Genomic DNA, 15,441 nt, shown 5'->3' on the forward strand with positions numbered 1-15,441 from the left:
GTGACACCACAGTTTCTTATCAAATATAGATACCAAGTATTTAAGCTCTTGGTTTATCTAGCTACCAAGTCTTATAAAGTTAGAATCATAGCAGAAACAGGACAAAACCTTTATCAGCAATTTCCCTCAGATGTTATTAAATTACTACCACTCAATACAACTAAAAATTACACTTTGATTACACTTAGTGTTAAATACTAAATTAACTTCCATCATCATAGTCATATCCTGATACATAAACATTGCATCTTGAATGCAGAACTGTCAATAAATTTTGAGTACCACAATAGTGGACTGTGAAATCTTCTCATAAACATGGTGAGTACAATGCCAAATAAATGCACCATTAGCTTGGCAACAATCATCAGAATCATTCAGGCTAAAATCTCATTAGCTATCTAGAGATCATTGGCTAATGTCAGTAAGTCAGTCTAGAAGTCTGCCTTGTCAGATTAGAAGGGAATAGGATGTGTGACCATATATGGAAAGTGGAGAACAAGGAACAAATGCAACCAATCAATAGAAAGAGTGTGGGTTAATAGGAGCAAGAAACACTGTGGAAGGAAGTGGAAGACAACAGGCCAGATGACATGCAGTGTATGGCTGGTATTTTAGCATGAAATAACTACAAATGCACGTATGAATTTGATGAATGAAAGAAAGAGAAGTGCAATGTAAATTTTTTTCAATGTTACTCTTATTCCAGAAGCTTAATTACTGCTGTGATTTTCATGAAAGAGCTGGTGTATCACCTCTCCATCTGTTCACCTGTCATTCTCTTGTTCTGTTAGTTTTATTGGACTAGGTCTTTGTTACTCCTTTAGCCTCGATGAAGTTCACATCTTACTGTAGTGTGCCAACGTTTTAATGAGTGTGCCTGTGTGTGTTGGAGCAGTAAAAATATTCAAATGTGCAGAGCAGTGGGACTAAAAGACCAGGAGTCGCATTTATACATACATAGTTGCATGCAAATGCATAGTTTTATGTGTAAACCATATTTACACAGATTTCTATGCATAGAATGTGACTTGTCAAGTAATTTTTGAGTGTGAGGATGTACCGAAAAGTGTAACAGCACGTTGTGAGGAGCTCTCATCACACTTATTGTCAGTCATGTCAGTATAATTGACAATAATTGTTGACAGGTAACACATGACAAAGTAAAATAATATAAAAGGCACATCTAAAGATTGAGATGATGCAGATAATGAACCTCTGTGTTGAGAGTGATGAGTGGCTTATTAGTCAATTATGTTCACCAGCAACTTTATCTACTTTTGGAGAGGCCAATGAAACCCAGCAATAGCATCGCTGTGCACACTCAAATCATTCATATCCATGGGCACAAGTTTGTGAACACTTTAGAATTTTCTATATTTCTGCATATATATGACCTAAAATATCATCAGAAGTCCTAAATGTAGATGAAGAGAACCCAAGTAAACAAATGAGACAAAAAATTATACTTGGTCATTTATTTATTGAGGAAAATGGTGCAATATTACATATCTGTGAGTGGCAAAAGTATGTGACCTTTGCTTTCACTATCTGGTGTGAGCCCCTTGTGCAGAAATAACTGCAACTAAATTTTCCTGGTAAGTGTTGATCAGTCCTGCACATCGGCTTGGAGGAACTTTAGCCCGTTCCTCAGAACAGAACAGCTTCAACTCTGGAATGTTGGTGGGTTTCCTCACATGAACTGTGAGCTTCAGGTCCTTCCACAACACTTCTGCTGGATTAAGGTCAGGACTTTGATTTGGCCATTCTAAAATATTCACTTTATTCATGTTTAACCATGCTTTGGTAGAATGACTTGTGTGCTTAGGGTCATTGTCTTGATGCATGACCCACTTTCTCTTGAGATTCAGTTCATGGACTGATGTCCTGACATTTTCCTTTAGAATTTGTTGGTAAAATTCAGAATTAATTTTTCCATCAATAATGGCAAGCTGCCCTTGCCCAGATGCAACAAAACGGCCTAAGCCATGATACCACCACCACCATGGTTCACAGATGGAATAAGGTTTTTATGCTTGAATGCAGTGTTATCCTTTCTCCAAACATAACAGTTCTCATTTAAACCAAAAAGTTCTAGTTTGGTCTTGTCCATCCACAAAACATTTTTCCAGTAGCCTTCTGTCTTGTCCATGTGATCTTTAGCAAACTTCAGATGGACAGCAATGTTCTTTTTGGAGAGCAATGGCTTTCTCCTTGTAACCCTGCCATGCACACCATTGTTATACAGTGTTCTCCTGATGATGGACTCATTAACATCAACATTAGCCAATGTGAAAGTGGCCTTTAGTTGCTTAGATTTTACCCTGGGTCCCTTTGTGACCTCGTGGACTATTATATCTTGCTCTTGGAGTGAGCTTTGTTGGTTGACCACTCCTGGGGAGAGTAACATTGAACTTGAATTTCCTCCATTTGTACATAATATGTCTGTGGATTGATGGAGTCCAAACTCTTTAGAGATGTTTTTCTTGTAACCTTTTCCAGCCTGATGAGCATCAACAACTCATTTACTGAGGTCCTCAGAAGTCTCCTTTGTTTGTGCCATGATACACTTCCACAAACATGTGTTGTGAAGATCAGACTTTGATAGATCCCTGTTCTTTAAATAAAACAGGGTGTTCAGTCAACACCTGATTGAAATCAAATGACTCTAATTTCAGCGTCAAATGAACTGAAGGTTCACATACTTTTGCCACTCACAGATATGTAATATTGGATCATTTTTCCTCAATAAATAAATGACAAAATATATTTTTGCCTCATTTGTTTAACTGCATTCTCTCGGTCTACTTTTAGAACTTAGGTGAAAATCTGATGACATTTTAGGTCATATTTATGCAGATATCTAGAAAAATCTAAAGGGTTCACAAACTTTCAAGCACCACTGTATATTGTTTTAGCTGTGTTTCTCTATGTAAATTGTTTCTTAAGCACAAGCAGACCAATTTAGAATGTGTAAGATTTATCAAGCTGTTCATACACATTTGTGATAACTGCTAATATTCTAGTGAGTACTGGATAATCTTATGCACCGAATTAGAACTTATATGCATACTTATACAACACCCCAGGACTGGGAAAACATGGGTCTATATTAAGTTGTTCATATCTGTATTATCATCTTTAAGTGACGATGACATTTGCAGCATTTGTTGATAAGTGGCTCACTAAATGTTCAGGAACACCCACATGACTCAGGGTTGCTGAATTTGATTTTAAAATAATAATAATGGATGCTTTAAAATGCTTTTTTAAAGACCTTAACAAAAGAATACCATGTCGATACCAGAATTACACCAGATACCCTGTTTGAACCTCAATTTTTTTTATTCACATTGGACAAGAAACCAAATATCTCACATGGAGGTACAATGGTTCACTCTTGGTTATTTGTAATTTTGTCTACCTTGATGATAAACAAATTCTTACTTACTTTTGTTTTACACTAAAACAATGAACAATGGGCCTTATTTATCAATATTTTAGTAAAGTTGTGTTTAAATGTTTGTGTGAGTCAAACAGAACTAAAAAAAAAAAAAAAAATTCCACCAGATTTACAAACGTTTCAGAAACGCTGAGTTTTTTCATACTTGTGTACATATGATAACGAATGACAATCACCCCTAAATTACTAGGTGTGTGTATGGCACAGCTGATTTGCATTTAGTGATGTCCACAAAACTCCATAAAAAGCAAGTTATTTAGACTCCAGTCCATGCCAATAAAAATACACTTAAATATATGTAACAGCGTAACAGAACCTGAAAAGGTTAAAAGTGAGGTGAAAAGAAATTACAAGCAAACATGGACAAAAAACTACACTGTACCCGGGTAATCATGGACACCAAGCACGTTACAGGGAAAGTGGTATTTTTACATTTTTATTTTTAAAGTGTTTCAGTTGACATGCTAGAAGTATTGCACAGCGTTAAAAAGAGATACAGTGGCAAATGGATTCGATTTACAAGCTACCATTCATCGTCTGAAAAAATCATACCAGTCTTTAAACATCCTTTCCCTCATAAGCATGGCAAGCACTAAATCTTCCATCAGCTGAGGGATTTGTTTGCATCTTATGGCTATGCGCAGACATACCGGCCCGTCCTCCGTTTCTACTGCACCATTGGTAAATGTTGAGTTTTATTTGTCTTATTCATGGTTTGTGTTGGCTCACTATCTTTATTTTTCATATTCTTTAATTAATGGCTATAATAGAAAATGACTGGGTTTCACAAAATTTTCTCAAAGGTATTCTTAGTCCCTGACCTTGTGAAATAGTGTGAGGATGTGTTATTTAAAGAAACAAAAGGTAAGACTCACCTTTGCAATGATTTTCGTCCCATGGATACACACAATTCTGGATGCCATTACACACCAGTGAGTTGTTGATGCACATGTTACTGTGACAGAAGAACATGTCAGGCTCGCAGGGAGCTAGAAAAAAACAAAAGTGAATTAAATTTTCAATTGCACTTCATTTTTGCCCATGACATACTAGGGTGGTATGTGAACTTTCTGAATGCCTAGCACTGGTGCTAGAACTGTTTAGCTTTTGTAGCAAATTAAAATAGAAGCACTGAGATAAGTAAAATTTATATATCGTTTTTGATCATATTTGTAAGCTTGAAAGGATTTTCAGTCTAGACATGACTCATAGTCCCAAATTTCAGAGTCAGACTTTCTAACAAGGTTAATTACCTTTGAATGTCTACATACACCTTTGCTGGAACTATGCAAATTGAACAGAAAGTCATATTTGTTTTGATCTGAAGTCACTATAATCATTGTGAGATTCCACATTCTGGGAGTCATTGATTCTGATCAGGACCATGCTCATGAGTGTAATTTAAAAGTGTGTGGTGTTTTATTCTGGGCAAATCACTCACAATTCAATATTGTTTATGTTTGTATAAATTGTGTAGTGTGGCATAGATATAAATATGACCATCAGATATATACACCACCAGAAGGCTGAGATTGCTAAGATTGTGCCTGGTTAGTCATTTGACTCACATGTTGCTCATTAATTCACTTACTGCCAGTGTTGGGTAAGTTACTCAAAAAAGTTATCCATTATAGATTACTAACTACTATTTTAAAATTGTAATCTGATTACATTCCTGAGTACTGCATGTAAAAAGTAATCAGATTACTAATTACTTTACTGTCAAGTTACTTTCAAAACCTATCAAAGCGACAAAAACTTGCCTTGGGTGTTGTCACTGTTTGTAGAACATCTGGGTTACGCATGTAACCTTGTTCTCTGAGAAGGGAATGAGACTTTGCGTTAGCTGAACACCTCTGAGTACACCTCTGAATGGGGGGGGGGGGGGGGTTGAGCTCTTAACCCTTTTGTACAGTATACAGAACCCATGGAGACACATTTGGCAGTAGGTATGCCAGATGGTATTTTTGTGACGTTAACTTTTTCACATTCTATTGGATGGCCCGGGTGAACTCGACATTCTATTGGCCCGGTTGAACTCGACACAAAAGGGAAGGAACTGACTGAATGCCACCGTATGTCGAGCTCACTCAGCAGGTCTGCATGGTAGGCCTGCAACACTGCCATTGTCTGTAGTGACCCACAAGCAAGACCCACTACTGCATAGGCCTTGCCCACCAATGCCATGGTGGCTTTACATGGCTTGGATGGCAAAGCTGGCCCCCCTAAATTACCTGCCGTCGATGGAGAGAGGTAGCTCGCAAGCGCCTCCTCCACCCTCAGCATAGCTAAATAGCAACGCCGTTCATTCCCCACGATGGCCGAATAATCCGACATTGCGGGCTTATAAATATGGCTAGTGCCTGGTTTTCCCCCAGAAACGTGATATTTTGTCATGCACTTCTGAAAAAAAAGGGGAGTTTTCTGCAGTGTGAGGATTTATTTTCACTGGGGAGAAAAATGCTCATCCAGCCTTAGTAAATACTTCTAGCAGCTCTTTATATGCTGCTCTCAGTTTTTAGCACACCCTTCTGGCTTCTCGGACTCAGAGAGGAATTATTATCTTTTTATTTTTGTGTTTTTTTATTTTATTTTTTGGCTTTCCATAACAGAAGGAGATGTTCAGTTATGTAATGACAAACCGCTCCAAGTGGAGAATTATTCAGGGGTAAAGAAAAAATCTTTGGGGCAAAACGTGATTTATTTAAAAAATGCATTTTACTTAATATAGCTTTCTTAACAATAAATTCGTAACACAAGTAAAGTAATTTTATTGACACCAGTAACTGTAATAAAATTATAAACATTTCAAATATAATGCATTACATTACTGCTTTATCAGAAAACATAATTAGATTACAGTAACACGTTACTTTGTACCAGATGAACATCAGTGCATTCACTAGATATGTAAGAACACTAGCGAAGCCCTTTCTAGTAAGAGGAAGTAAATATTAAGGCTCAAATCATATTCTTTGCATCTGTTTAGCTCACATTGGAATGGATGGAAAGATGTAGTGTTACATTACAACCCCTAGGAAATGAAATGTGGAATGCTGGATACTTTTTTTTTTGCACTGGGAGGTTGTAGTGTGTTAATAAGAATTAGTTTTACCTACATGCCTGTATACAATTAGTTGCTTCTGGCTATAGGTAGACTTTTGTATTTTTTATCCCACTCCCTTCTGCTCTCACAATCCCACTGGATCCGACAATTATTATTTATGTTGGACCTGCCAGTACTATTTTCAGACTAACATAGTTGGCTCTATTTACCAAAATATAAACAAATTATTAATTTAAACCACAACAAGCAGGGTTGCATGATGACATTGCATTGCTGCCTCAAAACTCCAGTGTCCTGAATTACTTTCTGAACTAATAAGTTCTCTGGTTTCCCGTGACCCTGAGAAGGATAAGCGGTATAGAAGATGGATGGATATGGATATATATATATATATATATATATATATATATATATATATATATATATATATATATATATATATATATATACATATACACACACACACACACACATATACACACACACTTTGAGTAGTTTTGCAGAATTTATTTTACAAGTTCTGAGCCGTGTTTTGATCACTTTTCCTCTGTGCACTGTTTGACTGTGTACTGAACCTTGCCTGCTGTTGTTTACCTGCATTATTTGGATGTCCCCTTTGTTCCTGTTTGCCATGCAGTGATTATTCGCCTTGGCCTGTTTGCCAACCTTGATATTTGGTTTGTGATTTGGATTTGTCTGTCTGCTTTGTAAATAAACATCTGTACAGGAACACTCTTTTAAGTGTACCTGAGATGCTTCGAAGTTTGACGATGTTTAGATTTTTGATTCAACCCTTAAAGCTGCAGTAAGGAACTTTTTATTTAAAAATGAACAAAAATCAATTATTGAACAAGTACATAAAAAAGCAGCGTTCAAACCGTCTTCTTACCTTACCCCGATTGACAACTGTAAACTTACAATAGTGATTTATAAATTGAGCTGTCGGTAAATGTCAGTAGAATTCATTCATGATGTCATTCATCTTTGCGAGGTTACATCACGTCCGTAAACAGAAAGAAGAAGCACCGGCTACTATATCGCGCGTGTGGGGGCTGAGGATGGTGGAGTGTTTGTAGCCTGCTTATAAGTAGTTGCTTAGAATTTTTGTCATCTTGATGGCTGTTTTAATCTGGATAGTTCTAAACGTAATCATCGTTGATATCTGCGGAATCAGATGTTGTCAAAAACAAGAAGCCTCAAACTGCGGAGAGCCTGAAGTCAAAAAGGAAAAGCGACAGAGTCCATGCTAAAATGAGAATAAATATTGGCATGGCTTTTGAGAGGTGGCGAAAACAACAAGATCTGAAGGGATTGAAGGCTGATGCAGAGTTGGCTTTTATTTCTGTTGAACAGGTAAGACTTGTGTGCTTGATTCAGCTAGGTATTGAGTTTCCTATGTTTTTTTTCCCTTTGTTTTGCTATGGTCAGTGTTGAAAATTGCTCTTATTTTCTACTAGCTACGAGAGAGAGCAGCTCACCTCTACTCCAAGATAACTATATCCGCCACCACCTCCGTTGTCAAGTATTGCAGCTAATATGCAATTTTTTTGTTGTAACCTGTAATAAATGTGGGAGGGTGAAATACACTACAGCACTGATATTATTGTGAGGCTGTGAGCAGACAGTGCCAATGCGTTGGGGAAAATAGCAACCATAAATGTAAAAAAAAGATTTTCCTGACAATCAACCATATTTTTTAAAACAATCCCAAAAAAAAACACAACCCATGACTTTTTTCAAGTGGCTTCAGAAAAAAAGAAGTCCAAAGTCACATATTATAAGCGGAATTGGCAACTTTGATAAGTATACCTCAAAGCATCAGATTCATCCATGCAGGGGAGCAGTGCCGAAGCACAACCCACATAATTTTTTTTTAAAACAATACCTCCACAAGTAACTTGCAATTTTATGTTTCAAACAGAGGGGCAAAAGTTCAGTACTAAAGTTTTAAATTCGACAAACAAATAAACTGCTAAATTGAAATTTGTCCTCACATTTAAGGATTTGGAGACAGTTTTGCATACTTTTATTACATCACATCTTGATTATTGCAATTCCCTTTACATGGGAGTTAGTCAGTCTTCGCTTTCACGTCTGCAACTTGTCCAAAATGTCACCGCTAGACTTCTTACTGGTACTAGAAAAAGAGACAGTATTTAACAAGTCATGGCATCTCTACAGTGGCTTCTGGTCAAGTATAAAATCGATTTAAAAATTGTATTGTTTGTTTTTAAGGCACTACATGGTCTGGCTCCACAATACATCAGCGATGTATTAGTGATTCAGTCCTTATACTTCAGGCAGGGCACTTCAATCTACTGATAAATTACTGCTAACCCTCCCATGTTCATCATTAAAACACAAGGGTGACCATGCTGTCTCAGTAGCTACCTTTTAGTGTAATATCTGCTTCAACCATTGACAAATTTAAATCTTGCCTTAAGGACTAACTTTTCTCCTTGGCATATGACTGTATCTAACCCTTGGTATTTTGTCTACTTAGTCAGTTTAATAAGGGGATTTATAGTTATGTATATTTTTTTTGGTCTTTTTAACCTTGATTGTTCTCAGCTGTATAGCACTTTGGTCAGCTTTGGCTGTTTTTAAATGTTACCTAGAAATAAACTGAATTGAAAATTGAATTGAATTAATGTCACGATTCAAACTACAGAGACGGAAGCAAGCGCAGATTCTTAAACGTTTAATAACCAACAAACATACGAAACACTCTACAACAAGGAAACAAAATACCGTGGCAAAGACAAAGGTATAGTGAGACGATAACGTGAGACAAAGAGTGCATCGCAAACTGTGACTATATACAAGAGTGCTAATTACCAGGAACGTGAATCAGGTGCAGGTGGTCATGTGACAATGAAGCAGTGGCTGTTGGGAACTGTAGTTCAGAGTTCCCTTACTGATTTCATGACAATTAAATGCTTATACTGTACTGGTGCTAAAGTGCTACTGCTGTCTTTACTTTATTTACTTCAGTTTAAGTCAAGGTTAGGTATAAATAAAACCATGGTTCAGCCTCACACTGTTCTGGATGCTGAGATCTTCATGGTGTACCATCACTGTTTGCTGAATAAAGAAACGCCTCCCCCTGCACAGTGCTGTTTGTCTGTCTGTTCATTTATAGAAATAGATTTTATACATCAGAATCTAACAGGCCTTTCTGTATACATCCCTTTACCTTTCTGTGTTTTGAACCTGAACCGTTCCTCTTGACTCTGCTTTAAAATAACACACTGTATGTGTCTGTTTTTGAATTATTGCCGAAAATTGGACTGAAGAAGAAGAAGCCTTTATTTGTCACATATACATTACAGCACAGACAAATTCTTTTCTTTGCATATCCCGGCTTTGTTAGGAAGCCTGGAGCAGAGAGGGTTAAAGTTCTTGCTCAAGAGACCAACAGTGGCAGCTTTGGTGATGCTGGGGCTTGAACCCCTGACCTTTTAATCAGTAACACAGAGTTATGTATGTAGAGTTATGTAGTAATGTATGAATAAAGACAGGAATTTCCTACAATACCCACAATGTTATCTGACTACCTTCTGATAGTGATGTCAGTGGGATTTAGATCTCTCTTCATCTATACCTAAAGAGACTGATTATTCCTTTAATCCTTCCAGTTCTCTCACCTTCTCATCTATAACTAGTTAAGCTGTGCCTCTGCTGTAATTCAGCACAAGTGTGTCATACAGCTGCAGTGCATTCTGGAATTTGGAGTCCAGTGTTTGCAGTGTCCACCACATCTACATTGGATTTATCATTAATATCATACTGAACATTGCTGGAAAATGGAGTGAGAAAAGAAGCGCTTGCTATTAAACCTGACCATTATGATTTTTTTTTCTCCTGTTAAACTTTATTGTAACTCTGCTAGAAATGTGCTCTTGTGATGTAGGCACTGAAGAAAACCCTTAACTTCTCATGGAAAAAAATATAGAATCAACCAACAAATTAGCAACGGAATGGCTAAATATTTATATAGCTAGAAAGTTTTTTTTTTTTCTAGTTCTATCTGATAAATTAACACAAAGCTATGATTCAGAACTGATAAAACTGACTACAGTTCATAAACACAACCACACCAGTATATAGTATATTTGATGTTAATGTGTGTCTACAGTAGGGCATTTGGTAGGGTGTACTGTATATTAACTACAATGAGGCTAGGCTGTAGCACACAGTTTGGTGGAAAATTGCTATTAGTCATGCTCCCTGAATATTCTAGTGCTTTCCTGCTCTGCCACATGTGAATCATCTCATTGAGTCAATCAGCTCATTAACACACCATTCATGGGTACAAAGACACAGAATTAGAAAACCCTAATCTAGCAATTTTACTCTAATGAAGGGTGTGTTAATGAACTGGTGAGCTGAATCAGGTGTGGTAGAGCAAGAAACACTCAGAAGTGTGCAGAGAACTAATGCAGCAGGATGTGGGAGTAGAGAATTACTGCATTAATACATGTGCATTTAGAGCACATATTGAATTTTGAAAAAGGACTTTCTTAAAAGCATCCCAGGACTCAAAGGCCACAGTGAAGTATTGATATTTTTACTCCCAAGTAGGATAGCAATGACATAGTAAATTAGGGTGATTCATTGCTTTAGGTCCAACATGCTCATGGTTTTTAATCACCAGGTTCATCTCTTCACCAGGTGGTGCTGCAGCTCTGCTGAATAGCACCAGTCTCAAGAGTAAGTTATTTACTTCTAATAAAAACAGCATTTTGCTCCTTTATGTGCATAAATGAAATAATAATAATAATTTATTATTATTATTATTATTGTTGATGTTGTTTTTATTATTATAATAACTATAAATGGAAAATATGAATATTTTTATATATACATTTATTATTGTTGCTATTTTGTTATGATTATTGTTGTTTTGTTAAATGAGATTAGAATTTTTTCAGAAAGCAACTACTATAATTAAGCCATTTTTTTAACAAAAGGGGAAAAAAAAGCAAGGTAAATGTGGGTGATAAGACAAATATATTATGATTCTCAATGGTATTTCTATGATACACAATGTAGAGTTGGGGGGAAAAACTGTGATGATTTATATAATGCCTATAAACAATATCCACAGTACCTCAGAAAAAGGTATTGTGCCAATCTGTCGGTTTTACAGTAATTCACAGAGACTTGTACACTGGACCCTCCACATAATCTACGACTAATAATAAACACAAGGATTTTACTGTACCAAGACTGCTAAACCGGTCTTTTTTTGCTCCCTGAATTTTGAATGAAATTCTTAGGCATTTGTCTGCCCTTTTGTTTAATTGTTACAGTCTCTCCTCATAAGCATCAAACGACATATCTAAAATCATGTCAACATTAACAGTGTCTGCCATTTCGTACCAAATAGCAGCTAAGCTGCTAGCTGAAGAGCGAAGTGACAGCTAGCGTGCTAGACTTATAAACAACAAATTTCAGAAATAAATATCAATAATCAAACAGAATTTAATATTTATAGTTTATTTACATTATTTAGAAAATTACACCTAGTGCAGGCTCCAAGTGATTCTGACTGGTGCCGACATGTTTCAGTCATGTTTATTACCATTTCACTGATTGGCAGTTGATTACATTGTTCCGGGTCAAACCAATCCTCACAAGGAGAAGCCGTGCATCCATGGTGGGACAACATCCAACAGCTGTAGCTGTATTCATATTAGGATGCTTTTATGCTCACAGTCCCACAGCACATCCAACCTTCATGTCCACTGCTCCACATAAACAACACAAGCAATACAGATACATTGTGGCACCCAGGTTCAGGGAACAGAGCAGTGAGTAAGCAGAGCAGAGTGAACCCTACAGCCCGCAACATGAGCAGCGGAGCACTGAACCGACAGCACAAAACAGCATACACACTGAAAACCTGACACGCATCAGGTTCAGAAAGCCAGGACACGAAAATGATCAGCTCAAGCTTGGGCCTGTCAGAACTATAAACGACTGTATGCTTCCAGTGCCAACTGAATGCTGGTGCATTTTATTTAGGCACTTGGGAACATAATCCTTACTCGAGTGTGGACCAAAACAACCATCTGAGCTAGGGAGGTGGTCTCAATCTGCTTCCAACATCAACTAGAGAGAATAGTGCAACTGCTGAAAGTGAAGTGATCATGCTGTGTATTATGGATTGCAGGCAGCAAGAAGGCAAGACTAGTGTGCTGCGGCATTACATTGCGCTCTGAAAATCTACACTAAAGGAACAAAAGCTCAAAACAAATTGTGGATGTTGAGCTTGATCCTTTAAACTATTTATAGAATGAATTAGTAATTTATTAAGCATTGGTTCCGGAGTGTCCATGCTCAACTTATTTCCATGGCATCAATGCAGTTTCCAAAAAAAGGTGGTTTAAATTCTCATTTGTTGTATTTTTGCCCAGCAACTGAAAGCTTATTTTGTACATTTCTGGTTTGTGTAAATATGCACAGTGTGAAACCATATCAAATACAAAATGCTATTGAACCAGACAACCTTATTTTAGATATGAATCTGAGTTATTTTCTCTTTGGCCTGAATTTTTTTGTTTGTTTAGACATTCTATGAGAGAGGCAGAAATTATTTCAAGGCATTTTCTCAAATACAAAATATGCTTCGCGATATTTGGGTTAACAAAGTGGCAGCAAAAAAATTCAGAATTTCTAGAACCGTTCATGGGATGAATAGTACAGCCTGGTATTATTGAATGTAGGCATTCCTGAGTGAATCAGTGTCAGAGTGCACTGTCAGTAGATAGAAACTGCTGGTGAGATCAAAGTCTTGAAACAATTTCCACTGATCCATTGAGTTGTAGCATCATTTCCTGTGCAAAAGGACTTTCAAAAAGATCAAATTTTGATAATTTTTCAGGGAAAAAAAACTAAATATGTGGAACAGATGGATATGGAGAAGGGTGGATGGAATAAGGAAAGAAAAGGGTGAGGGTCAGAGAAGATCTCTTGACTTCATCCACAGTGTGTGATCAATTTAATATTGCAAGGGTTTAGGTTTAAGGGTGTGTGTGTGTGTGTAGAGACCCAAAAGGAGCAACACCTGGATGAAATGTTGCAGGAAATTGGATGAAGAGATCAGTAAAAGGAAACTGAGAAAGAGAAAACCAGGAAATAGATAGAGACAAAAAGAAAACACATAATGGAGGGTAAATTAATCTTCTATGCATTAATTGAATCAGGGTCATAGCTGTTGAAGTTTCTAAATACACATACTGCTGCTCCTCCTCCTCATCTGTTACTGTTTGTGTTTGCGCTTGTTCACACACAGTATCAGAATTATGAAGGTCATGGTTTAATACTGTGAGGCTCACCCAAATATTTCTGGACAAGCCAGTGTAATATTGTGTCCTTTTTATGAAAGTAAAGCATTAGGGCTTAAGAATCAATGCCACCTCACACCACATCATGGTATAAAAGAGGAGAGGAGTTTAAGTACCTTGGGATCTTACTCACAAGTGACTTAAAAAAAAAAAAAACATGCTCAAGATCGACAAATGTATTGGGTCAGTGACAGCAGTGTTAAAGTCACAGTACTGGTCTGTGATGGTGAAGGAGGATCTCAGTTTGCGGATGAAGCTTTTTCTTTACCAGTCAATCTATGTCTCATGGTCAGGAGCTGTGAGTAGTGACCAAAAGAATATGGTGGTGAGTAAAGGAACCAGAAATTAGGCTCCTCCTCAGGCTTTCTGTGCTGACTCTCTGTGATAGGGTGAGGAGCTTGACACTTCAAGAGAGCATTGGAGTAGAATCACCGGTGCTCTGAATTGAGATGAGACAGTTGAGGTGGCTTGGGCACTTACAAGGATGCCCTCTGGTCATCTTCTTGTAGAGGTGTCTCAGGCATGTCTCACTGGCTGGAGACGAGACCCAGGACCCACTGGAAAGATTATATCTCCAGTTGGCTTGGGAACATCATGAATTCACCCAGAAAGAGCTGAAATATGTGGCTGGGAATAGAGAAGTCTGGGCTGACATTCTCAGCTTGTTGCCACCTTGACCCCCACCAGGAAAAATCTGAATGGTTTCTCCATTATTCCTATGTCCCTACACTGTTGTCTAGTATAGGGGGGAGAAAAAAAAAACAAAAACAAAACAACACACCAGTGGCCACACTTAAAAATATGTATAACTTAAATTTACTAAGTACTCTGCTTTGTGAGCGATTCTTTATTCTTTATGTGTGTGGCTGATTTACATGCCTGTTCCATTTTTGTAAACAAAAAACAAAACAAAAACATTGACGTTCATGTTGACTTTGCAGCACCACTATGGCCCACTGGTGGAAAACCAATATTTTGCAGAATTAATATAAGATCTTTATAACAGCAGACATTATTACAGTCTCTCACAAAACAGAACCATTAAACTTGCTCATTACAACTAAGTTTCAGGCTTCAGCAGTTAAATTGTGGTGTGTTATTGATGGTGTGTTTTTAATGGGAATATCAAAAGCAGATTCTAGGTTAATTACTTGGATCGTGTGTGTGTGTGTGTGTGTGCATGCATCTTACGCTCTTTAAACGTAGTGTAGAGGATGCGGAAGCGGCTGCGGCGACTGTGCTCATCGGCCCACATACGAACAACACCCAGCGCGGTTCTCAATGTCACGTCACTAGCCACCGTGCTGCAAAATTTACACTTCAGATCCTCAACAGAGCCGCTGCCATCGTACACAGCCACGAAGTTTCGCTTGCACTCATTTGAGTTCTGCATCTCATAGTCCAGGAATCGCAGGTAGATCTGAACATGTACAGAGAGAGAAAGAGATGTATATTTATATATACACTTTAAATAATGTATAATACACAATTTTCTGTTGCTATTACAAATGGCTAGCCAGCTACGTAGTTAAACGCTTGCAACTAGCTCACATTTTTCACAG

General features: G+C 37.4%; 1 protein-coding gene across 1 annotated transcript in view; it reads right to left on the reverse strand.

Moving 5' to 3' along the window:
* LOC128599393 (neuropilin and tolloid-like protein 1) overlaps nucleotides 1–15,441 on the reverse strand; it is a 109,705-nt gene that overhangs the window by 6,903 nt on the left and 87,361 nt on the right. Inside the window, exons 5-6 of the mRNA XM_053610929.1 lie at nucleotides 15,071–15,299; nucleotides 4,336–4,449 (exon numbers count right to left, since the gene is read on the reverse strand). Of these exons, the coding sequence (XP_053466904.1) occupies nucleotides 4,336–4,449; nucleotides 15,071–15,299 (343 nt within the window). The remainder of the gene's footprint in view (nucleotides 1–4,335; nucleotides 4,450–15,070; nucleotides 15,300–15,441) is intronic.

This window comes from Ictalurus furcatus, chromosome 23 (assembly GCF_023375685.1).
Source record: "Ictalurus furcatus strain D&B chromosome 23, Billie_1.0, whole genome shotgun sequence".
Taxonomy (NCBI): Eukaryota; Metazoa; Chordata; class Actinopteri; order Siluriformes; family Ictaluridae; genus Ictalurus; species Ictalurus furcatus.